Source organism: Sebastes fasciatus, chromosome 12 (genome assembly GCF_043250625.1).
Source record: "Sebastes fasciatus isolate fSebFas1 chromosome 12, fSebFas1.pri, whole genome shotgun sequence".
In the NCBI taxonomy this organism is placed as follows: Eukaryota; Metazoa; Chordata; class Actinopteri; order Perciformes; family Sebastidae; genus Sebastes; species Sebastes fasciatus.
The window spans coordinates 33,759,167-33,784,770 of NC_133806.1; the positions used below are offsets into that span (position 1 = coordinate 33,759,167).

At 41.2% G+C, this 25,604-nt stretch overlaps 2 protein-coding genes across 3 annotated transcripts in view; one reads left to right on the top strand and one right to left on the bottom strand.

Annotated features, from left to right (window-relative positions):
* ulk4 (unc-51 like kinase 4) overlaps positions 1-4,783 on the top strand; it is a 109,415-nt gene extending 104,632 nt beyond the window's left edge. Inside the window, exon 38 of the mRNA XM_074654824.1 lies at positions 4,138-4,783. Within this exon, the coding sequence (XP_074510925.1) occupies positions 4,138-4,198 (61 nt within the window). The 3' untranslated portion in view covers positions 4,199-4,783. The remainder of the gene's footprint in view (positions 1-4,137) is intronic.
* A 2,879-nt stretch (positions 4,784-7,662) lies between these two features.
* On the bottom strand, positions 7,663-23,779 carry ctnnb1 (catenin (cadherin-associated protein), beta 1). Of its 2 annotated transcripts, XM_074654838.1 has the most exons (17): positions 23,614-23,779; positions 16,178-16,228; positions 15,284-15,508; positions 14,943-15,196; positions 14,616-14,854; positions 14,019-14,220; positions 13,707-13,851; positions 13,469-13,572; positions 13,106-13,240; positions 12,805-13,008; positions 11,341-11,499; positions 10,983-11,102; positions 10,506-10,656; positions 10,172-10,293; positions 9,950-10,010; positions 8,832-9,082; positions 7,663-8,464 (listed from the first exon to the last, which is right to left on the bottom strand). In XM_074654838.1, the coding sequence occupies exons 2-16, from the start codon at positions 16,188-16,190 to the stop codon at positions 8,868-8,870; spliced, it is 2,349 nt and encodes a 782-aa protein (XP_074510939.1). In that variant the 5' UTR covers positions 16,191-16,228; positions 23,614-23,779; the 3' UTR covers positions 7,663-8,464; positions 8,832-8,867. The 2 variants fall into 2 exon arrangements, with proteins under 2 accessions (XP_074510939.1, XP_074510940.1); XM_074654839.1 differs by lacking the exon at positions 8,832-9,082.
* Positions 23,780-25,604: the final 1,825 nt, after the last annotated feature.

Here is a 25,604-nt window from a genome sequence, read left to right on the forward strand (position 1 = left end):
TGGAGTCACAGAGAGAGATTGTCAATACAATGAAGGATAATATATATATATGCAACGAATTAAAAAGAATGAATGATGGTGGGATAAGTCATATATTAAAAGACCTTGTTAAAAAAAAATGTTTGTCTCAACTCACCTCGTTGCTTTACATTCTGTGTATCTCATCCAAACGGCGCCGTATAGCTGCTGCATTTGGCTCATTGTTAGGTGTGCCAGGGTCCGGTTCATCCATCTGTAGCTCCAGGGGACACAGGCTCACCACGGTGGTTTGCCACATTGTGCAGCACGCGATTTTGTTTTTGGCACGGTGGTTAAGTCATGCCATCTCTGGGAAATTAGTTTAAATGTGTTTTTGTTGTGCCTCTCTGATGTTAAACTTTATGCGCAAACTAGTTAAGAAATATGTGGGTTGTTTTTTTTGATCCCACATCATAAATAAAGCTCAGTAAGTTGAGTGGAAAAAATATTTTTACACATTTAGCGAGTTTCAGGACTTTGTAGTTTGACACTGCCAGATGACAGAGTTTGGAAGACGGCCCGCACATTCTCACAACTGGTCTAGAGTTTGCGGCACGGTCCGCACATTCTCACGTCACGTTGATTTTTATACATCCCGGCGTGAGCGTGAAACACAGCGTACGCAACATTTTAGTACGTATGCACCGTTTATACATGAGGCCCCTGGACTCCTTTTATTATCACTTTCAACAGCAAGGTTCCCCTAACAATATACCTAAAATGTCATAAAAAGTCAAAGTATAGTATGTCATAGTATAGTATGTCGAAAAATGTAATGAAAAAAGTCAGTACAGTATGTCAAAAAATGCTATAGCATACTATGTCGATAAATGTCATAAAAAGTCAGCAGAGTATGTTGAAAAATATCATTACATAATCATAGCAGATCTCTTTAATGACTTTTTTTTTACATACTATGACTTTTTTTCGACATGTGATACTATGGCTTTTTCCACTTTATTCCACTTACTATACTTTTTTTACACTTTTTCAACATGCTATACTGTGACTTTTTTACCACTCTTATCCACGTACTATACTATGACTTTTAAGACATGCTATACTATGACTTTTTTTTACCACTCTTATCCACGTACTTTAGTGTGACTTTTTTACCACTTTTTTCGACTTATTATACTATGACTTTTTTTGAGATACTGTACTCTGACTTTTTACGACATACTATTCTATGAGTTTTACTATACGATGATTTTTTTTCAACATACTCTATGTTTTTTTTAATATTTTAACATACTATTTTTGGAGTTTTTTTGGCATACTATACTATGACTTTTTAATTTTTTTTAGACATACTATACTATGTTTTTTTTAATATTTTAACATACTATACTATGATTTCTTTCGACATACTATACTATGATTTCATGTATAGTATAGTATGTCGAAAAAAATCTGAGTATAGTATGTAAAAGAAAATAGTATAGCATGTCGAAAAAAATTTAAGTACACACGTAGGCAAAATTGTTGGTACCCTTCCGTTAAAGAAAGAAAAACCCACAATGGTCACTGAAATAACTTGAAACTGACAAAAGTAATAATAAATAAAAATTCACTGAACATTAACTAATGAAAATCAGCTATTGTTTTTGAATTGTGGTTCAACAGAATCATTTTAAAAAACAAACTAATGAAACTGGCCTGGACAAAAATGATGGTACCCCTAGAAAAGATGTAAAATAATGTGACCATAGGGACATGTTAAACTAAGATGTGTCCTGTAATTAGCATCACAGGTGTCTTCAAACTTGTAATCAGTCAGTCTGCCTATTTAAAGGGTCAAAAGAAGTCACTATGCTGTTTGGTATCATGGTGTGTACCACACTGAACATGGACCACAGAAAGCTAAGGAGAGAGTTGTCTCAAGAGATTAGAAAGAACATTATAGACCTTCATGTTAAAGGTAAAGGCTATAAGACCATCTCCAAGCAGCCTGATGTTCCTGTGACTACAGCTGCACATATTATTCAGAAGTTTAAGGTCCACGGGACTGTAGCCAACCTCCCTGGACGTGGCCGCAAGAGGAAAATTGATGACAAATCGAAGAGACGGATAATACGAATGGTAACCAAAGAGCCTAGAACAACTTCCAAAGAGATTAGAGGTGAACTCCAAGGTCAAGGTACATCAGTGTCCGATCGCACCATCCGTCACTGTTCGAGTCAAAGTAAACTTAATGGAAGACGACCGAGGAGGACGCAAATCATAAAAAAGCGAGACTGGAATTTGCCAAAATGCATATTGACAAGCCACAAAGCTTCTGGGAGAATGTCCTTTGGACAGATGAGACAAAACTGGAGCTTTTTGGCAAGTCACATCAGCTCTATGTTCACAGACGCAAAAATGAAGCATCCAAAGAAAAGAACACTGTACCTAATGTGAAACATGGAGGAGGCTCGGTTATGTTCTGGGGCTGCTTTGCTGCATCTGGCACAGGGTGTCTTGAATCTGTGCAGGGTACAATGAAATCTCAAGACTATCAAGGCATTCTGGAGCGAAATGTGCTGCCCAGTGTCAGAAAGCTTGGTCTCAGTTGCAGGTCATGGGTCCTCAAACAGGATAATGACCCAAAACACAGCTAAAAACACCCAAGAATGGCTAAGAACAAAACATTGGACTATTCTGAAGTGGCCTTCTATGAGCCCTGATCTAAATCCTATTGAACATCTGTGGAAGGAGTTGAAACATGCATTCGGAGAAGGCACCCTTCAAACCTGAGACAGCTAGAGCAGTTTGCTCACGAGGAGTGGGGCCAAAATACCTGTCGACAGGTGCAGAAGTCTCATTGAGAGTTACAGAAATCACTCGATTGAAGTGATTGCCTCGAAAGGTTGTACAACTAAATATTAAGTTAAGGGTACCATCATTTTTGTCCAGGCCAGTTTCATTAGTTTGTTTTTTAAAATGATTCTGTTGAACCACAATTCAAAAGCAATATCTGATTTTCATTAGTTAATTTTCAGTGAATTTTTATTTATTATTACTTTTGTCAGTTTCAAGTTATTTCAGTGACCATTGTGGGTTTTTCTTTCTTTAACGGAAGGGTACCAACAATTTTGCCTATGTGTGTATATTAACTTAAAAAAAAAAAAGGTCATAGTATAGTATGTCGTAAAAAGTCAGAAAAAAATCATAGTATAGTATGTCGAAAAAAAATCATGGTATAGTATGTCGGGGGAAAAAATATGTCATAGTATAATATGACGGGAAAAAAATTAAAAAGTCAATATAGTATGTTGGAAAAAGTCATAAAAAATATAATTGCTCAAAAAAAATCATAGTACAGCATGTCAAAAAAATAAAGATATAGTATAGTATGTCGTAAAAAGTCAGAAAAATGTCATAGTATAGTGTGTCGAAAAAAATCACAGTATAGTATGTCGACAAAAGTCATAGTATAGTTGTCGAAAAAATTAAAAAGTCATAGTATAGTATGTCGAAAAAACATCATAGTATAGTGTGTTGATTAAAAGTCAACACTATTTTTTAATTTTATGTCCATAAATTGAAAAAATCATAGTATAGTAACTTAAAAAGAAATATAGTATAGTATTTCGAAACAATCAAGAAAAGCCATACTATAGTATGTCGAAGAAAAATCAGTATCGTATGTCAAGAAAAATTGAAAAAATCATAGTACAGTATGTAAAAAAAAAAAAAGTCATAGTATAGTATGTTATTAAATAAAAAAAATCATACTACAGTATGTCAAATAAAAATAGTATAACGTCAAAAAGAAAATCGTAGTGTAGGCTGTCGAAACAATCAAAAGAAGTCATAATATTGTATGTAGAAAAAAAGTCATAATATAAGATATAGAATTTTTTTTTTTTTAAAGTAATGGTTTATTGTGTGGGGGAAAAAAGTCATAGTATAGTATGTCAAAAAAAATCATAGTATACTATGTCGGAAAAAAAAAAAATCATAGTACATTATGTTGAAAAAAGGTCATAGCATTGTATGTCATCAAAAATGTCAGAAAAAAAAGTCATGCCTGTTAACCGTAATTAGGACGGCCCATCATTTTCAGATTTTTAAAAAATATTTGATTCAATTTTTTTTACGTCACTGGGTAAATAACAAAACTTTTCTCTGTCATAGGCGTCATGTCGATGTGGTTCCACTGGCTGCTGAAATCCTCCAGGAGATCTCTGGATCCTAAATGCTTTCAATCGCCAACGAGATTGGGAGCATTTTTATTGCCTCTCAACAGCTCTCAACATGGCAACAGCTGAGCAGGCGGCTCGCAGCTAAGGGTGCTAACAACGCTAACACTGAAAACAACAGTGAAAGTGCTGACAGAGATAATGAGGTTTACCTGAGGTGGAATCGGAGGGTGGGTGCTACGCTTCCGCAACGTTATAAGCTGTAATCGCCGCATGAGAGCAGTGCAGAGCGGCAGCCGTGAGCTAGCCAGGCTGTGATAACAAAGCAAGGAGAAGCTCAGATAACACACAGAGGGAGAGCGACTTCATTCTCTGCTCAGGTAGACATTACTCCTCTATTACTTTACACAGCAAATAGTTGTTTGCTGCTATATTAATGCTCTGGATATTGAATTTAGCACCTTTAAGCAAACCAGAAACTTGTAACATTTCACCTTCAGAACTTTAAAGATAAATATGATTGTAGTCTGCTTTTTAGAATTTCTCGCTGTCTTCAGGTAACCTTTATAAATTATGAATAATCAGCCAGAGGATTCTTCTTTCACTATGTTGTTGTGGAATAAAATGTTTTTAAATAGTTATTTGTCTCTTAGTTGATTGTTGTTCATTATTAGAAATTGGACTGGATGTAAACATAATAATGTAATATGTAGTTTGTGACTACAGTAGTTTTAATTCATAAATCATTTTTATTTTGAACAGCTGCGGAGACGGTGAATTTGATCGTGGGGTATCAGGAAGTGTGTCGCTCTACATGACGCTCATCAAATGTGCAAATTGGATAAATGATAGTAATAAATATTGCTGACAGTTCAATCAAAACATCCATCCGAGGACTGACAGTATTACAGCATGGAAGTAAATTCAGACTGTCGCAGGCATCACAGCACTGGCCTCTGGGTTTGTCTCGACACTTCCAGTCAGCATTAATGGTGGAACATTCGCTCGTTAGTTCAAGTGTCTGTAAACTGACATAATCACAAATGTCTACTTTGAATGTAGTGACGAGCAACACACTGCTCAATTAATGCCAGCTTCTTTTTTTTCCTTAATGCCATCATATACTGAAAGACGTGTCTTAATCAGGAATTATGATGCCACACAAATTAAGATGTTCTGCAAGATGGCAGCAGGGACCGGTGCCATGAACGTTTAAGACTGTTTAATTCTCTACCAAGAACGGCCTGATGTTACAGTTGCACAGAAATCACAACTTTGTGTCTGCATAACTCACGTAGACACAAAGTTGGGAATTCGTCATCTTGCTGGTCGCAGGTATATCTGGTATCTACCATTAGAGTCTCAATTTGTTTAACTCTATAAATTAGACATTGTCATTTATATTAATCCTTACAGTGGGGTAGTATGTTGGAAGTATGTCCTATTTCAAATGTAATTCATTTGCCAAACAAAATAGACAAAAGGCACAATAGTTATATTTGAATTTGATGATTCACATTGTCTATAGATATCGCGATAATATTATCTTGAATTCTTTTGGCCACGGTTGGGTGTTGTGAATCACGTTGTGAAAATGTCATATTGTGACATGCAGCGTTTCCCACAGAATTTGATTCTATTTGTGGTAGTAGCTGGGCGGGCGTGCGTGCAAACATAACGTTCAAACCATAGACTTTACATGAAGATGGACAACGCATCTCCACTTCCTCCCACAGTATGGAATTTGGAGCCAGACTCTGGGCAATAGTGATCAGGCTATGGAGCCGCGGTATCTAGATCAAATTTATTACACATTGGCTTTTTAGTTTTGCCCATGTCCGATCCACTAACATACGGGTACTTCGCAAAAAGTCAAGGCCGCGGCCCCTTTTGGGGGATAGAAAACGAAGATCCAATAGACTTTAATGCAATTTGACAATCTGTATGCATTCAGTTAAACAAACATTTGTTTTATACACATCTAATAATTATTTTGCGATCTTGCCTGAACCGGAGCGTTCACGATACCTTAATAAATGAAGGTTGATCGCCGCCATGTCCCTTCAGTCTTCCCTCGTCTAACACAGTGGCCAGATATCGCTTATTTAGACTTCTATCCATATCTGATAGAATCCCGTTAGGCTAAGTGTTGTCTGTAAATAACCAACGTGTTAATAACCAACTGTTTGATCTATAGGCTGAGATTTAGTTGGAGACGACAGTCCGATTCTGTTTTAACGTTAATGTGTGACTGTATTACTCAAGCTAACGTTAGCTAGCCATGCCAGTCACTGTCACCAGCATCATTTAGCCATTTAGCACACTGACCGTGAATATTCACGTATCGTATGAGCCTCAGATCTCAGTGTGAAAGCCTCGTTAACCCGCTACACAACAGCTTTTCATAATTTTCTCTCCTGTGAGAGCAATTTCTTTCCCCAAAAAGGAACGCAGCCTCAGAGAGGACGCCATGCTGGTCTGGTCTATAGCTTGGAGCTATAAAGCCATGCTGGTCTGGTCTATAGCTTGGAGCTATAAAGCCATGCTGGTCTGTTCTATAGTTTGGAGCCATAAAGCCATGCTGGTCTGGTCTATAGCTTGGCGCCATAAAGCCATGCTGGTCTGGTCTATAGCGTGGCGCCATAAAGCCATGCTGGTCTGGTCTATAGCTTGGAGCCATAAAGACATGCTGGTCTGGTCTATAGCTTGGAGCCATAAAGCCATGCTGGTCTGGTCTATAGCTTGGAGCCATGAAGCCATGCTGGTCTGGTCTATAGCTTGGAGCCATGAAGCCATGCTGGTCTGGTCTATAGCTTGGAGCCATGAAGCCATGCTGGTCTGGTCTATAGCTTGGAGCCATGAAGCTCTATTAGATATTTTTAAGACACGGCAGAGGAACAAAGTGATCAGCGTTTTTGGATTTATTGTTGGTACAACCAACTACACAGCAACTCTTCAGCATAGCATTATTACTGTTAGCGGTTTATTTAAAGTAGAAGTTATGAGACATGTTTTAACTTCTCTTTACGCTGTCACCGTCTATGAGGGACACTGGGTTGGTTTCCCCTAAAAGGGGGCATAGTCACAGGAACCTACTCTGGATGACGTATTGCTGGTCTGATGTACACTGCATCTGGATGTTTTGGCTTCATCTTAGGGGAGCTGTCATGTCGTCCATCTTTATGTACAGTCTATAGTCCGCACGATCCCAACATATTTTCGGTACGCGGATGTCCGCGCAGAGCCTACCCTCGGATGACCAAATTTACACCCAGTGGAACTGCAGAACAACTTCGGCTTAAAGCAACAACAAACCCAGCCGTTCATCAAGTTCTACTAACTGTAATGTGACACATTCTCATGAGGAAGATCGTGAACTGACCTGACATCCTGCTGCTTGGCCTCTGCAGGTGGACGCTCGTTTTCTCACGTCGCTGCCCAGCTATCATTCGGGGTTAGGGTGTTACTCGGGTCCTCAGGGATTTGAGGGGTTGTTGAAATGAGACGTGGAGGCGTCCAGTTGAAATGACAGTCCATTTTATTGTTTCAGAACACAGCAGGCTACAGCAACCAGCTCCTCCCACTACCCCACCCCTTAGTAACAGCAGACCAATAAGAGCCCTCCTCCACCCCTGTCCTTCCACAGCCACACCCATCCAGCTAGGTCAGCTACACCCCCCTTTGGAACAGCAGAGACACATCAGTGTCCACCTTTAAAGCAAGAAAATAGCTTGATATTTGGACCATGATTTCCAATTCATGTTTTTTTTTTATACAAAAGCTACACAATGTTACACTTGATCATCAGAATACAATTCAACTGATTAACTTTAGTGTTTGGACACCATTTAAAATGTGATCAGATTCTTTACTTGGATGGAGCATTACCACTAAAAAAACTCAACACTACCAGAGACTTAAAATACAAGGGACTGCAAAAACAAGAGATGAATATCATAATTCAGGATAATGAAAAAAAGCAAGCTAGAATCAGTTTGTACCATTACAGACTTGAGGGGGAAACAGAAAAAAAGTAAAACAAATGAAGTAAAAATGAAAAACAAAGTACATAAAAGGTTTTTTTTCAAAAATCAACTGATGAGATCAAAATCCGATCCGTGTGTCAAGTCAGGATTTGAAGTCAGCCCTCCGTCAGGCTGAGAATAGAACAGAACCGCACTTCAATCTAGTTTGTCCCAATGGAGTTCCCATAGACAGGAAACTGCTTGCTGTTGTTGAGTCTTCTTCAGGCACTTTCTGAAACCCCGCCTCCTCCATATGGGCGAATCACGATGCAGGTTCATCCAGATCACATGATACAGCTGCAAAGAGAGTGGAAAAAAAGAAATGAGGGGAAAACCAGGAGGTGAGAGGAAGGAGACGGGGCACAGGCGTTGGTGAAGACCACACACACAGATCAAACACCAAGTTAACATCACACACACCACACCACATCACACAGCTCTGCAATTAGGAACAGTCTGAACATGCCGCAGCCACAGTGAGGGAATCCACTATCCACTATCCACTATCCACTATCCACTCTCCACTCTCCACTCTCCTCCTCCCCCCCCCCCCCCCCCCCAACACCGAAAACCTCCCCTCTGGGCTTCAACTTTTAAAATCTTGCCCCAAAAATGCCCCTCATTCATTTGGTATACCACGAGGCTTCTGAGAGGAGAATCTTACCTAGTAGAAAGTGTAGTGTAATGTTGGTCTTGGTATTTACAGGTCGGTATCAAACCAGGCCAGTTGGTTGGAGTCGCCAGGTGGCAGGCCCTCTATCAGCTCCTGGGCGTGTCCCAGGTCAGGCAGCCCCTCTACGGGGGGGTAGTCCTGGCCAGGGTGGTGGCCCCCACCCAGATCGTGGTCCATCATGGGCTCCATACCCATCGAGTCCCCTCCGTAACCCCCCGAATGGAAGGAACGGTAGCTTGGGTCTGGGGGAGGAAGGAGTGGATGTAGGAGAGGCGGGGGGAAGCAGAGCAGTTGTTAGAAGCATGTTAACAAACCAAGCTTTTCACACAGTAGTACGAGCATTCAAACGGAACACTACACAGCAACACAGCACACCGTCCGTCCTCCAGCAGGCAAAACCAGCGCTGAACTCAAACTACAGCTGTGAAGGACCTTAAACTGAATTCAGCTAAACTCGGGACTCAGTTCCACCAACAGAAATCCATCTGCAAAATCTATAAATCCATCTGCAGTGGTCAGGGTGTTCTCCAATCCATCTACCGACATCAAGGCTTAGTTTTCATTTGACTGGCCCAGAGCTTATTAAAGCGGTTAGTGCTGGAGGAATGGAGAGTAGGGCAAAACAAGTAAACAGCCAAAACCCTCGCCCCTTAGCCCATCGATCAGTACAGTCCAAGGTCCTGGGACACTGACAACATTTAGATAGCCAACTGTGACAATAACTACAAGCAGCAGTATTGGATTTGTTAGAGCCACCGGTGTTATCCTGACTGACCGCAAGGATCAAATCAATCTCCATCTTTAACTTGAAAACATTACTGCCCTTCACCACTGTGTCAAGTTGCCCGTGTATCATGACCTTTAACAGCCAACAGTAACAAGGATGGACAGATGGAGCTCAGTCATTGGATTCTAACAATATTTAGTTGTGTTATCAACTTGATGGAGGCTGTCGATGGCTTTAGAGAAACTAATAGAACAGGAAGAACAGATAAAGAGAAATCAGCTAAAATTGTTTTTGTTGCAGCCTAACCGCTCTGGTATCTGTGACACCTCCTGTGTTTCTCCTGGGAGCCTCCCAGCCAGCCAGAGGTGAAGAGGTGACTTACCTTCCTGTCTGTAGCCCAGAGGCTCTCCCTGAGCTCCAATGTCCAAACCCAGGTCTCCGGTCTGCAGAGCAATGCACAGACAGACGAGGATGAGCAGGGTGGCGGCAGGTTCAATGTTAGTTATGCAGGCTTTTAATTACATTTTTAAGTTAATTAGTGTGTTTTGTGTGCAAATATACTGTTTAGCTTTTGAAAACAGAGCTGATTTTGAGTGCTTCATACCTCATTCCAGGCCATTGGTTCTGTCCTGAAGAGCGAGCTGGTGAGTTCTACAGAGAGGCGTTTCTTGTAGTCTTGGGGTTTGTCCTCCGACATACGGAACAAAACTGCTGCAGCGTAGGTTGCTGAGGGAAGATGGAGGGTTGACAGGTTGACAAAAAGCAATTTACTACAAATAAAGCAACGCTAAATCTAACATAGAAGACACAAATCAAGAAGCTATGTTCTGCCACGATTAGTTACAACATAAATGTTGTGTCCATGGAAAACGTCCATCATTTCTCTTCTAAACAACTGCATAGCTAGAGAGTAAATGGGTGTGTTTCTGTGAACATACCGACTCCTTCGTTGCGGCTGTGCAATAGCTCTGTGAGTGGGGCGGTGGCTCCCTCAGCCTCGATGGCCTCAGCAGCCTCTTTATCCTGGGCCAGCTCACACAGGACGCCTGCTGCTACACGCTGGATGTTCTCAATGGGAGAATACAACAGCTGCACACACAAACACAGAGGGAAACAAATCAGTCTCTCACGCACAGTACTCACACATGATCTGAAAGGATGCAACAAGCAGAGCTTCATGGAGCTCAAGGACACGCAAACAACAGGTGGTACAATAAACTTCTGTGAGCATCCCAAACAACCACGGCAGTGAGTTGTTTATTCAAACTACCTCAACGTGACTTTTTAATATCCTTGGTCTCTATTCAATCCAAAATGGCACCTGACACCATTTAAAATATTAAATTAGTATGATTGCAACATAACAACATAAGCACAAGAACAGAGCTCAACTGAAGGAGGTTGTTTTCTTTTACCTGTACAAAGAGTGGAATGGTGTTGAGTCCTCTGATGACTATTCTGTTGTGGACGTCTCTGGCCAGGATGTGAAGTGCTCCCGTGCAGCCCTCCACAATCTCCTCCATACGAACTCCCTCCTAATGACACAAACACTCAATTAGTCACGTGAAATCTGTAGAGAGCCTTTTAGGACTCTGAAGATGAGCAGGCAGTGGAGGGAAATCACAAAAAAGTACCAAACAATCAGTTGTAGGTTTGAATGTTGTGTGTGAGACGGTGAGTTCTGCTGGCACCACTGAGCTGCATGTCCCAGTAGTTATGCCGTGCTAGTGTTTGCTCATAGAAGTGTCTAAGTGTGTGTGTGTGTCCTCTCACCACAAACTGCTGCTGCGTGCCTCCCATGCTGGTGCGTCTCTGTGTGTCTTGGTGTGCTCTGACCAGCAGCTGAACCAGTCTGGGGATAGCTCCCTGCTCCCTCAGAGGAGCGTGGTTAGCGGGGCACAGAGCCAGGTTACGGATCAGACCGACGGTAGCCTGAAACACAAACAGATTTACATGTCAACTTTAGGTATCCATTAGTCACATCTGATAAACAACCGCAGCCAAAACTTGTTCTCACGTTTACATTTGTATTAAAAAGACATTCAAATGCATTCTTCTTGACGTTGTTTTAATTTGAAAACTCCTGAAGTGGATTGTGTTTGTAATTTGGGAATAGTTTTGTCTCAATCCAGTGACGAGAGCAAAACTGTTTGTTGTTGTGTTTTCTGTGTCCATCAGTATAATTACACTACAATATACTAGAGGCCAGGACTGGTCACTCTACATTGGACTGGGCCTACAACAAGCATGGTTCACAGATGTGCTACAGGTCTAAGCAATTTCCAGAAGTAATGGGCTGCATTGTCAATGCACAACAAATCATTCAGTCCTGAGAGCCCCAAAGCTGCCTCCAAACTCCACTTCTCCACAGAAGTAATACTGGGCCAGGTTCGGCCCATTATTTTAGATTCAAGGCGTGATCAAGTGTAAACTCATTTTCACTAGAAACACCACTAAAAGAACAGTGGTGGCTGACAGTATGAAGAGCTGCTTATGTGGCTGATTCACTGTTACTTTTCTAAGTATGAGATACAGTCTGAAAACATGGAGACCGCGGACACAAATGTCAAGCGTTCATGATGATGTCATCATTTATATAACCTGCCTATCAATGTTTTTTAAGCTCAATAAACACAAATAAAATTTGACAGAAATTTCTTCCATTTGTCCAGGATATTGAAACCTTCCAGAACCGGCACCATGGAGAAACCCTGAATCAGTCTCACTTCCCGCAGCTGGCCACTCTAGCGAGCCGCTATCTCTGCATTTCATCAGAGTATATTCTCCATCACGTGTCTCAGTCAACAGACTAAGCACCAGATATTTTCAGAATAAAAGCCGTTCAAGCTGTTCGCTATTATGAAAACATATCTATTTATTGTAGGCTACTGGTTATTCAATGGGTCACAGCTATTCGTCCATTCTAAATCATTTTAATCTCGTCTGTTAACGTTAATGATGGTTAATGAGGGTCGGCTATCGTTCAGAAAAACAAATCTAAATTAGCATGCCTCGTCCGCCCAGACAGAGACAACTATTTGGTCTCGTCTTTACTCGTCAGGGCATAATGATGTAATAACAGATCTCACCGTCATTTTTGTTGTCAATGTTTTTTTTCCCAATTGCGTTGTCGTTACCATTTAGTCATGAAATAAAAGGACTTCAAATTCTTCATTGACATAATTAACACTGAGCTGACTACTGCTGGTAAGTGTATGTGAGTGTGTGTGTGTGTACCTTAATGAGTGGCCAGTGTGATGGTGGATGCAGTAATTTGACGACCACCGGCAGGCCGTAGTGCAGTCTGACAGCGTTCTGTGCCATCTCAGCGTCCTGGTGTCGAGATGTGAGGTGACGCAGGGCACAAATAGCTGGTTCTGTGATGTCTTCTCTGTCTCCGGCCCGAAGCACTGTGCGAACTAACGCCTCAATACCGCCAACCTACATAGGAACAGGTGGCATAACCGATTAATGAATACATCCGCACACAAACTCTAGTCAAAGTTATTGTAATTAGTAATTAAATGTGTGTCCTCACCTGGCAGACCATCATCTTGTTCTTGTAGTTGTTACAGGTCAGGTTAGACAGGATGCCAGCAGCACAGGTCACCACATTAATGTCGTCACTGCCGAGCAGCTGGACCAGAGTTCCTAAGAGACCCTCCATTCCCTCCTGGAGACAAAGACAATTGTAAAGTTAGCATGGCAGGACAGATGGTACACAGTATCACAATCATGTAGAAGGCTTGGCACTAAGATGAATTTCAACAACAACAAAAAAAATTATTCGTTTATCATCTTTCTGCTGAGAAATGCTTTTCTAAAAAAGCACAGAGGGAAGTAGGCTCTGGAGTCTATTATGTTATATGTCAATGTTGGTACAACAGTCAGCTCTCATCACCTGTTTGGTGGCAGCATCTGATAAGTTCCTGAGAGTCCAGAGACAGTTCTGCACCAGTCTCTGGCTGGGGTCTGTCAGGTGGAGTCCCAGAGCCTGCATGCCTCCTGGACACAAAGACAAAAGCAAAATGTTGTTTATACATTTGAAAAAAACAAAAAAAACCATTTCAAGTCATGAGCATGAAACCATGACAACACAGCATATGTATAATGATATAAAACACTTTAATGTTACATACCAGCTTCTACAATGGCAGGCTTGTTACTGGAGCAGACTGACAGAACTTTGAGAACGCGGCTTGTAGTCCACAACAGCTTCTCGTAGGTGTAAGTCCTCATGATGTTGACCAATGCCTGGGGGCCGCCGCTGGCCAAGATTATCAACTACACAAGAAGAGAAAGCACAGAACGGTCAGGGGTTTTAATGTTGGCATGATGGCCACTGTGGCATGAGAAACACTTCTGCCTTACAGTATCAAACAGAGACCAATTCACCACAAGTGCATGACCGTACACATGAAAACACAACAGTGTTACCACTAAACCCTCACCTTGCTTTCCTGGTTTCCGTAGGCCAGTATCTGGAGACAGTCGGTGGTGATGGCCAAGAACTTGACATTGGTCTTGTTGAGCAGAGCCACCATTTTCTGTAGACCCCCAGCTAAACGGACAGCCATCTTGGCTCCTTCCTGGTGCAGGAGGAGGTTGTGGAGGGTGGTAATGGCGTAGAACAGGACCGAGTCCACTGGTGAACTGTAGAACAAACAAAGGTTTATTAGATTAGACTGTCCCACTGGGAAATAACCACAACTAGAAATGTATTAGATTAGGTTTCTCAAAGGTCCTTCCTCTGCACAGCCTCAGCCTTTGACGAGTTAACAGCCAATTACAATCTTTCATATTTCACTAATCACAAACGATAGGCCACTGTGTCAAAAAGTAGCCATTTACCAATATTAAAATGAAATTATGCTTCTGTTGAATGGAACCAAAATGGATTTGGCCAAAACAGCACAATGTTTTTGACCACGAACAATGGAAACATCCCACTACACAGCTTCCTGCCTTTCTGTACGGGCGAGCTACAGCACACCAGATAAAAGGAAACCCTTCCAGATCCAGTATGCCTCCATCCTCCTTTCACATACCCGAGCATTTTAACTAGAGCTGGTATTCCTCCAGACTTGAAAATAGCCAGCAGACCCTCTCTGTGATGGGACAGGTTGTGGAGTGTTCCTGCGGTGCAGCGAGCCGTTTCCACATCGTTTGTGTTCTGCATGGTCCTGACGATGGCAGACACCATCTGAGGAGAGCGCATGATGGCGTGGCGAGAAGCTTCTTTCTTTGAAAGCTGGTGGACCATCACTGCTGCTTTGTTTACTACAACCTGTAGGAGACGGGCACAAATCTTAGGGAATGACCGTAGGGGGGGGACAAAAAAAAAACCACAATTCTCAGTTTTCATGGGGAACTACCTGGTCCTCATCATTGAGAAGTTTGGTGAGTTCTGGTATGGCCCTGGTTGCCAGCTCAGCGTCATCTTGGTAGTTGATCAGGTTGACCACAGCATGTTTGAGCATTTGCGAGGGCTCTGCCAGCCTCTGAACGTTGGTGGGGTTTGCTGCATCATATTGTGTGGAGGGGATCTGCATGCCCTCCTCAAGAGTCTCTGGGAACATCGCTGCACGCACCCGCTGGGCACGCGTCATGGCATACTGACCATCTATGTCTACAAGTGACAGTTGTTGTGTTATATTGGGATTCAAGATTTTATGTGCAGTAAACAGATCCTCTAAGTGTAGGTATCATGACCTACCTTGTACTTGTTCCTGGGCAAAGTTCTGGTTGAAGCCTTGCTCCCACTCATACAGGACCTGGTTGTCGACATCGTCTTCCTCGGGGTTGCCCTTCCCACTGAGGGATGGAGCAGTTGTGGTTGCCCCTGAATGGATGCCTGAATCCAGGTAAGACTGTTGCTGCCAGTGACTGACTGCCGCCTTACGGTCTGGCTCCATGGCCATGTCGAGCTCCATCAGATCAGCTGGAAAGAGACAAAGAATTAGAAAATACGCATCACGGAAAAATATGAAAAGAAAAGCATTTGGAAAAAGTCTGTCTAACCAACTTTGCAGAGTATAAAAAGAGATCAATAAGTAATTTGGTACTCCACATGAAATTATTGTTAACACTTTGTCAAATGACAAAGATATAACAATCTGATATAATGCAGAGAAACCTGTTTGGTCAGCTTTGCTGTTTCTTACAAACAGTGTGGAGTTTAAAGCATCTTAACAGTGGCTACACAACAAGTAGAATCACAATTATTAATCCATTTTCAGATTCATTTCAAACTAATTTCAGTTTATAGCCACTGTGATGGATGGATTTCTACCCTGCTTCTCATTGCTGCCATTATTCTCACAGTTTCATACTCCAATGATGTGTGATTTACCAGTAAAAGTCTCTTCAAGCATAAAGTTTGATTTTACACGAGACCCGAGTTTCAAATTGAAATCAATAACTAATTCACTTTGCTCTAATGAGAACATAAATCTGCACCAGGAGAAGAGGTAGTTTGGAAATGCTGCAAGTTTAACACATTGTGTACTAGTCAATGCATGTGTGTGTGTGAGAGAGAGAGAGATGCAGACAAATGATGAAGCTGAAGAGAGCAACGAGGTGAAAGAGTGTCTGAAAGCTATTGACTCACCCTGGGAAGCCATGTTCCTTTCTCAAACCGCGGCCGACACAGCTTCCTGATCTGAAACAGGAAAAAAAGCAGTCAGTCAAACTGCCTCAGCGGCATCTCGCCTTCCATCATACACTACCCTCTACCCTGCTCACTGCCAGTCCTCTTGCCTACCAGTCAAACACCAGCCATTTTAATCTAACAGAAAGGTAACGGCAGAAAAACACTTAGAAATTAATGGCCGTGTTGATTCAGGAGAAAATGTGACTTTCCAGTGCCTTCTTTCCCTTCCTGCCTCCTCCCTTTCTTGGATTTCCTCTCCTGTTAAAGCCAGACATGCAAACAGCAGCAGCTCACACACACACACACAAAGCCACCATTAAGTGCAGCAGCTAGCAACTATTTGGGTGAGGAAGGACAGGGGGAAGTGGAGCACTGGGTGGGGAGAAAAGAGGGAGGAGGGCATATGCATTCTTGCGCTGGCTTTGAAGCTGAAACCACACTCTGTAGGAAAGTAAACACTGGCGATGGCAGGAGAGAGGCAGAGCGAGCGAGAGGGGATTAATTCAGAAAAAACAAGGAAAATTGAAACAGAGGTATTTCCAATTCATACTCAAAGATAAATGTTATGACAGTAAGACACAAAAACAGGAAATGAGGAAAAAATGCAGAAGAAAATCCTGGCTAAAATGAGACAGAAATAGGGGCTGTAGATCCTTAAACTCAGAAATCCTTTTGTCAAATCCTTTCAAAAGTACATCTGTGGTTATTTCAAGATTAATCCTACAAGAAAATACAGACCAAATCCTTTTCAATCATGGCATACCCGTTTGGACATGCTTTAAAACTAAACAGGCACACTGAAGGAAAATAAGTGTAAAAAAAAGCCATGAATTGATTCATATCTTGAAAGTAGGTGACTAACAACAAGACAGACTTTCCTGCAGTGAACTAAACAAGATAAAACCACAGACCTGTCGACGCAGTATGTCGGTTCCACATAATCTACAGTCCACATGAAAATATACAAGACTACACATTCTTTAAAAGTACACTTATTTACCTGACCTTCATTTGACATGGATACCGTGCCCACATTTGTTCAGCACCATCCATTGAGAACACATTTATACACTGACAAAGTACAACCAAGTTTATATTTTGTGTATATATATGTTTCTAATATAACATACAAGAAGCATAAACCACTCCAACATCAGCATGATGTTTTGCCCGACAGAGTAACCGCAGTAATAACTGTTAAGACTACAGACTTAAAGTCACTCCAACCTTGCATCTGCACGCTATGAACTTATATCACTAATTAAACTAACCAAAAATCAACCACTCTTTCAGAAAAAGGGCTATTTGAAGGACTATTTTCCATTTGTCCCCATGGAAAGTAAATGTGTTGGATTCAAATTCTGAGCAGCCACTTCTTGCCGCAAGGCTTGATGCAACAGGTGTGTGAGTGAGTTACTGTTGTAGGTCAGATGTAGTGACAGCAGCAACTTTAATGTTTGCATCTGAGAGAAATGTAAAAAAAAGAAAAATGGCCATAAAAAAATCTCATTTGATATTTCAAGTTTCTGTGTGATCATTCAAATAGGCACACTGAACTTTGAAGGAAGGTACATTATTTATGATTTAGGAGGTTGTAATAGAATAAAACACAATTCAATAAAGCACCTCAGCCAGTGAAATAGCCAATTACTTTTGAAATGACTTGTACTGCGCAGGAAACAGGGTTCTGCCAGAGAGATCATTAAGTCAGGCTTAACAGGAGCCAATAACGTTAAAGGTAATGATATCCGAGTGGCATCCCTTAAAATTGTGTCTTCTCTTTTTTAGAGGTGTGAGCTAACTTTTGTTTTAAATCCTGACAGGAAATGCTACATCACAACCCTGAATCTCTGAGGTCCCGTTTCAGAGATATCAACCTGAGCTGCTAGCGGTCAACAGGCTGTCTGAATATCCTCTGATGTGATCACCTTGATTGTTTCTGTAGAGACTTGCATCTCTGGTCTCTCTGAGCAGCAAAAACAGTCCACTATCTCTTCACACATCAAAAAGATACAGAGTGCTGTCTTCTTTTCCTCTAAACCTCTGTAAACTTTTTGGGCCAAAAGGTAAATAATGAAAAAAAAAAAATGAAATAAACATGTTTTTTTTTTCCAGAGCTGATGATGGAAGTAGCTAAGGAGTGAGCCATCTCTCTTCCTTCTCATCTCCTTTGAGGGTTGCACATGGGCAGTACGAGAAAATGGCGGCGGGTAAAGACAAAGTTTATGAGCTGAAGCACAAGCGAGCATTTCAATTATCCTGAAAAAAGGAGTTTAGTTGGGTGGCGTAGCTTTAGAGGATGTGGGAGGAACTCCAGATTCATTTACTTAAATAAAGTTCAAACATGACAATTAACTTTAGTAGTTGTTGTTATTTAATAACTGCTAATAAATTAAACTAATTGTATAGGGCAAGTAAGAATTGACTTCCGGCAAGTGAAAAAAACATGACCGTTGAAATCTGCAGTTATTAAAAAAGTTTTTCCTGATTTGTAGTTTCTAGTAACCGTTTGTGTGTCCTGCAAGGATTCAATACACTTTGCTTGAGGAGCTTATGCTAACAAACACCGTACAAACAGCCTAAGAACACCATTGCAGTTTCTCTCTTTGCTCTACAAGTTTAAGAGCCTTTTCTTGGGAACTTCTGAATATCCTGCCAGAAAACAATAAGTTGTCCTGAAGAAGAATATCATGGAAACAAATGATGAAGCACAAAGAAGAGACTAAAGGGCCTATAAACAGAAGAGGACATCAAATACACAGCAGCCAGGCATGTGGTAAAAATTCTGTTAAATGTCTGCCAATATGCAGATAGACTCATGGATAACTAAACTACTGGCCTGAATTACTTCCCTCCTCTCACACCCACACCGCCCCAGCTCCGCTGTGTCATTAAAACACAATCTTGAGACAGACTCCAAGACTGCTGCTTCTAACCACAAACGCACCAACACAAATTCGCTGTTCACACACCATCCTCCCAAGCGTTGCAGGCCTGCCCTCACATAACCTAGCCCTGCCCTAATGGGAGCCATATGTCCCATACAAGGCTGCATACAAATCAAACATACAATCAAAGCACACAGTGGAACCATTCATCATTCACACTGGTGGAAAATGTGGGTCTTAACATCTGGCTTTGGAAACCAGTGAGCCGGTGATAGTTTTTTTTTGATGGGCAAACAAGCAGAGTCTGGTCTCCAATTGGGGGACACAAATGGCGGCCTTACCCTAAAGTCAGACTCTGACCGTTAACACAAAAAAACTCATTACAGTAAGAGTTCCTTGATATCAGGCTGGCAGCCCAGCCGCAAAAATCTGAGCGAGAGGTTTCTTTGAAGCCAGATGTGAAATCCGATATGTAGAGTAGTGCCTATTCTGGTTAAAAGCCCTACAATTGAAACCAGATGACTAATGAGTGACACACCAGTCGCCTTGAGTCAGAGGAGTCTCAAACGGGATGAAATGAGGCATAGAAAGTCACATGTAGAGATTCATCAAACAGGAATGTTATCTTCTTGGTACATACAAATGTAAATAATAGATGGTGAGTAACGTGCATGCTCACTGGCACACAAAACCCTGTGAAGTGACGTGTAATCACAGCACTTCTGTCCCAGGTCAACACTCAAATGACAGGCTTACTGTTCCAGCAGAGAACCAGGAATTGTGTTCTACACTCTGTTTCACTGCCCTGAATATAGTATAATGAAAAACATGATGTTCATATAGAGAGCCAGAGTTCATTGACAAACATGAAGCAACACAACATAAATAGGTGAAACTGCACAACTATTTGTTTTCTGTCTTACAGAACAGAAAAGGGTACCAACACAGTCCATTGGGCTGGCTTTATTCAGAACATAGGGAAAATCATTCCTAACATTCATAGACAGAGCCAGATTAAGCACAGCTAGGACCTTGAAGATTAGCTATCAACTATTAAATTAATCGTCAACTATTTTGATAATCAGTTTGAGTAATTTTTTAAAGAAAAAAATAAGTAGAAATTCTCTCATTCAAGCTTCATAAATGTGAATATTTTCTGGTTTCTTTACTCTTTTATGACAGTAAACTGAATATCTTTGAGTTGTGGACAAAACAGGACATTTGAGGACATCTGCTTGTCCTTTGGGAAACACTGATCGACATTTTTCCCCATTTCTAAGACCAAATAACAAATCGATAGTTGATCGTCAAGAAAATTATCGACAGATTAAATCAACAATGAAAACACTCGCTAAATGCAGCCCTACTTGATGGTAACACAAAGGCAGACATTTATAATAGATTAAAATCAAGAAAATAACATTTCAACCATGAATAAATGTCCTGCAAGCCACTTGATTCATCTCACATACACTGTAGGAACCTTTGAACCATCAGGATTACTCCACATGTAGATCTTGCTACAGAGGGCAACTCAATCAGGATTAGGCACAAAGCCAAACAACTATCATGAGATAACTTCATTCCAAACCCCACAAACAAAACAAGACATGACCAGTAGGTTATTACAGGTCCACGGAGACACCTACACAGACTAATATGCTCAAGTTTAACCAATTATCTAAACGCATCTGAAGCTAGCTAAGCAAGCGTGAAAGAAATCTGTAAGCTATGTGGGAAATCTTGCATTTCTAAACACCTTCAAGGAGATAAAAATCTAAATTGCAAATGCAAGAACACTAAAATAAATCCTCAGTTACATCGCTGAATAAACCAAATCACAGGAGGTTTGAAAATAATATCTATTTATTCATAGCTGGAATTCAAAGCAGCTAAGCACATCTAAACTCCCCAATCCTATTTCCTCTCAATGAAAAGAAAAAGAAAGCCATTCTGTCAGCAAATTTGAGCCACAACGTGAGTTCAGGTGAGCCTGGAGGTTTACCTTGTGTAAAGACGACACTATCATATTACCATTAAAAAAAAAAAAAATCAGTTTATGAAACACACTTCCTCTAAATTGCATTTCACTCTTTTGGCCTGCAGACAGCATACGGTGGCATTTAAATAACATGCTAAATTAATTTGTTAGAGGAAATGCACTGTGCTCGGGTTAAAAATGTATTTATTGAGAACAGGACTTCAAAAGAGCTAAATCCATCTAAACTCCTGCACAGCCCATTTCCTCTCAAGTGCAAAAAAAAACACAGAGTTCAATACATCCATATGAGTTAATGACCCAAACAAGCTGTATTATCGGCACCAGCAGAGAGACAGGAGCTGCCACGGGCTTCAGTGTTAGCCATGTAATGTGCAGGGTCAGCAGCACTCACTGCTGGCTGCCAACAATACAATGAGCTCAATGCCTGCAGCCGCTGCAGTGTTTGGTCTGTGGTTTAACTGCGAAGTGATGGATGCCCATAGAGAAACAGGAGCAACTACCACATGATGATGACGACTTTTCCCTTGCTCTGCTCAATAATTATATATTTAAAGGGGGAAAATTAATGAGGTTGAATAGTTTTAGAGTTGTACAAAAACACAAAAATCCTTAAAAGATGTAATCTCCAAAAGAAGTTAATTGCTTGGAGTAATTTATCATCAATAGATGTTTGCCTCTTCATGAGGTGATTTTATCAGAAATATATTTCTGAAAAATAACTAACTACTATTGTCATATAAGAAAAAATCTGCCTCAGACCTACAAGTTGCATACAAATTACCACGTAAATGCAGACACATATGTGGCTCATTAAAAAGAGAAAAATGACAGTATTAGGCAATGGCAACACCACTGGAAAGGTTCATGGTAACAGTCTACTTGGAAGTGGATTACCTCAAAAACATACCACTACCGGTCTCAGATGGAGTCTACACCCACGCTTCCGTCTTCAAAAATGTTAATGCACCGTTAGAAGAAAAATGTTGCTGACGAGATGACAGGTTTGTGAGTTTTTTGTTCCATTGTGTAATCTGATCGGGGATTTCACCGAGGCACCACAGAAAGACACAAACAAAACCCATTTTAAACAAACCAACAGACAAAGCAGTGATTTATGGGGCATGAAAACACCAGAGACTAATGATGTTGGTTTAGTAATTGTGAAAAACTCAACCCAGCTCATGTGTGCTGATTTTAAATAAACTAGTTTAGTTGCAGAGCTTCCGGGACTAAAACAATGTGGTGCCGCTGGATGAGACGTCAACATCCTCCACCCACACTTTAATCTCTCCATCTCCGTTTCATTATTTCCACTAAAACCAAAACAGAATAAATGACGTGGAAAAATCCTCTTGTGCCACAAAACCACAAACAGCTGAAGCCGTCATAGATCGCTTGTTTTCAGTATCAGCAGGATGGAGAGAAGCAGCAACTTTTCTCAAGTGGCGTTAGTGAGCCGCTGTCCCTCTCCAGCAGACAGACACACATCTGTCCCTCTCCAGCAGACAGACACACATCTGGCTTAAACAGCCAATATAACATTTGATAAAAACAGATCAACACTCACCAACTATCTAAATAATAGTGTGAGCCCCCCTGTCCCTGTCCCTCCCAGCTGCTGACTGTCCACCACCCTGACTCAGATGTCTCAGTGAGGCTCCTCCTCGTCTTCCTCCAGAGCTCAGCGGCTGACTGGAGGAAGACGAGGAGGAATGTGTCGGTCTTTGTTTAACAGGACGAGTGGAAAACACACTCTCACGAGCCCTTCACCGAAAATAAACTGAAATATAAACCACTAATATGACTTTGGAACGACTAGAGCTCCATTTAACATTACACTGTCTACTGGTTTTGTAGTTAAACGAAGTTCTAAGTTAAACTTGTTGGGTTAGGGTTAGCGTTAACCTAGTTTAACTTAGTTTAGTTTAACATGGGACGTTTCAACTAAAACATGGCCACGATATACCAAGCTTCATATATCCAGCCCATGTGAAGTGTCTGTCCGGCTGACTTCACGTTAAACCAGCTGCAAAAACAACCGAGCTAAAGACGAAACTCAAGTCGAGCCAACGTGAGTCAGAATAGAGGAATGTGGCCAGCAGCACAATGTCAGTAGTTGAGCTAACTAACCGTCGCTAACGTTCAACAACTATTCAAACAAGCGGTTCCTCTCAAAGCCGGAATAAACTGGAGGACTGTAGCAGTGAAGTCCACCGGACACATCGAGCTAAATGTGAACTACTGTCTAGGTTACCCAACACATCTCAATGAATACCGTGTGGAAAACAGGTCTGTTGGCATATCCCGCATATGTGCCGTGAGAGCAGCTGGCTCGCTAGCTGCAGCAGCAGCAGCAGCAGCATCCAGCCGGCCCGCACACAACCACCGTCTCCATGTCTCCATTCCTGCTGTTATTCAGGGAGAGCACAGCCCGACCACCGAGCACCGAGCACAACCAGAGGGAGGAACGGAGAGGAGCCGACAGTGTGAATGGTGAAGCCTACCCTTGTCAACACAGCAAGTCCGTCCACTGGGATCCTGGAGAGTAAAAACCAGTCAGAAAGGTGAAAAGTGGAGGATAATGTGAAGGCGAGCGTCAGCGGGGAGCCCTCGTCCACTCCCTCCGCAGTCAGTCGGTGAGAAGTTGGCCGGAACAGCAGAGACTGGCAAATGTAAGATGGCGGCGCATCTATATAGACCGGAGAACACCTCCAGCGGTCACATATCCTGCCGAGCGCTCGGATAAAATAGAGACTAAAGTCTGATTCATCTTTAATTCATGTCATTCTTATGCGTCTCCGATGTGTATTTTACCTATCACAATAACTACATGCATCGGTTGTGAGTATTAGTTGGTTTAATAAAGTAAAGCAAGTCTAAATCAAATGTCTACAGCACGAGTATGAATACACAATTGAATGAAGTTCCGGCGGACTACAAAAAGGGAAATCCGATTCCTTTCCCCAAGTTGAACCTCTTTCAATACATCCATGAGTTGAACCTCTTTCAATACATCCATGAGTTGAACCTCTTTCAATACATCCATGAGTTGAACCTCTTTTAATACATCCATGAGTTGAACCTCTTTCAATACATCCATGAGTTGAACCTCTTTCAATACATCCATGAGTTGAACCTGTTGTAATACATCCATGAGTTGAACCTGTTGTAATACATCCATGAGTTGAACCTCCTGGACTGTGAAAAGGTGCATTATTATTATTTCCTTCACCTATACATGGTGACACAGTGTGAGTTTCATTGCAAACAGCATAACTCCTTCACCAGTTGTCCCCTACCCCAGACACAACAAACAAATAGCAACAGACATTTCAAAACAAGTCAACACATACAGTAATAAACAGTCATGGAAAGTCAGTTCCAAGAGACAAAATCTGTTTCATATGACCTACGATACATTTATTTATTTATTTACTCAAAAAGCTAGGTGATGTCAGAGGTCAAATTATGCAAAATAAAACACATTAATTATCATTGCAAACAATAAAAACTCAACAAGGAGATACATTTTTTATTACATTGACAGTCAATCAATAGACACTGGATCTCAAGAGCTGGCTTGTTTTGTTCACTAACCCCATTCACAATAGTTATTGTAGCCTACATGTGTAAGTTCAGCGAGCAGGATATGAGCTTCCTAATGAAAACTGCATGATTAGGTCTACAGGCAAAGAGAAAGTCACTCAGCAGGTTGGAGCACCTTGTGTAAGAGATGAATTTGTGAGTCAGTGATTGTCAGAGATTCCTCGTTGATTACTGAAATAGACATTGTTATGTTTGTGAATCAGATCAAATCTCATACGCTAAGGAAATATTTCAAGGAAGTGATTCACATCCCCACTGTTTTCATACTTTGAGTGGGAGAGAATCAGAGTATTATAGACTTAATTGATCAAACAATGCATGCATTGCTAAAAGGATTATTTCTTCAAAAAAAAATTGTTTGAGTTAGATTAATCATTTTTTTCTTGACTTCATTAAAAAGCAGATTCAGTCATTAAAATTATTAGTGATCTATGGGCATAGCCGAGGTCCTTCAAGTGAGTGGTGTGATCTCCCCTTTATTCTCAGATCACAGAGTTGTGGCTATTAATTTTCCGATGACTTTCTATTTGGCTCAATAATAAGTAAGTTAGTGGATAGGCCACATATTTAAATATGCATTACAAGTCCTCCAGTCAGTGTTTGGTCCCTTAATCTCTGTGTTATGAAAGGTGGAGAGCAGGTAATGTGCTATCCCTTCATTCTACTGCTAACAATGTCATGGGCAAACAAAGGTAAACTCCTCTCATGTCATCTGCCTACAGGCTATTTCATTAACCGTTATTTACAGTGTGTGAGTGGAATATGTTACCGAAAGCCAAACTCTAATTCAAAACAGTCAAGTCTCTGGATAGGATATACGGGAATTCTATCAACACAGCCAGTATACACAATATGTGACACATCACCCAGAATGACAAGCACCCTGCGT

Coding starts and splice junctions, on each gene's coding strand:
- ctnnb1 (XM_074654838.1), bottom strand. Junction 13,009..13,105: donor ACAAGATGATGGTCTGCCAG/GTGAGGACACAC, acceptor GTTCCTATGTAG/GTTGGCGGTATTGAGGCGTT. Junction 10,294..10,505: donor CAGCCGCAACGAAGGAGTCG/GTATGTTCACAG, acceptor ATCTTCCCTCAG/CAACCTACGCTGCAGCAGTT.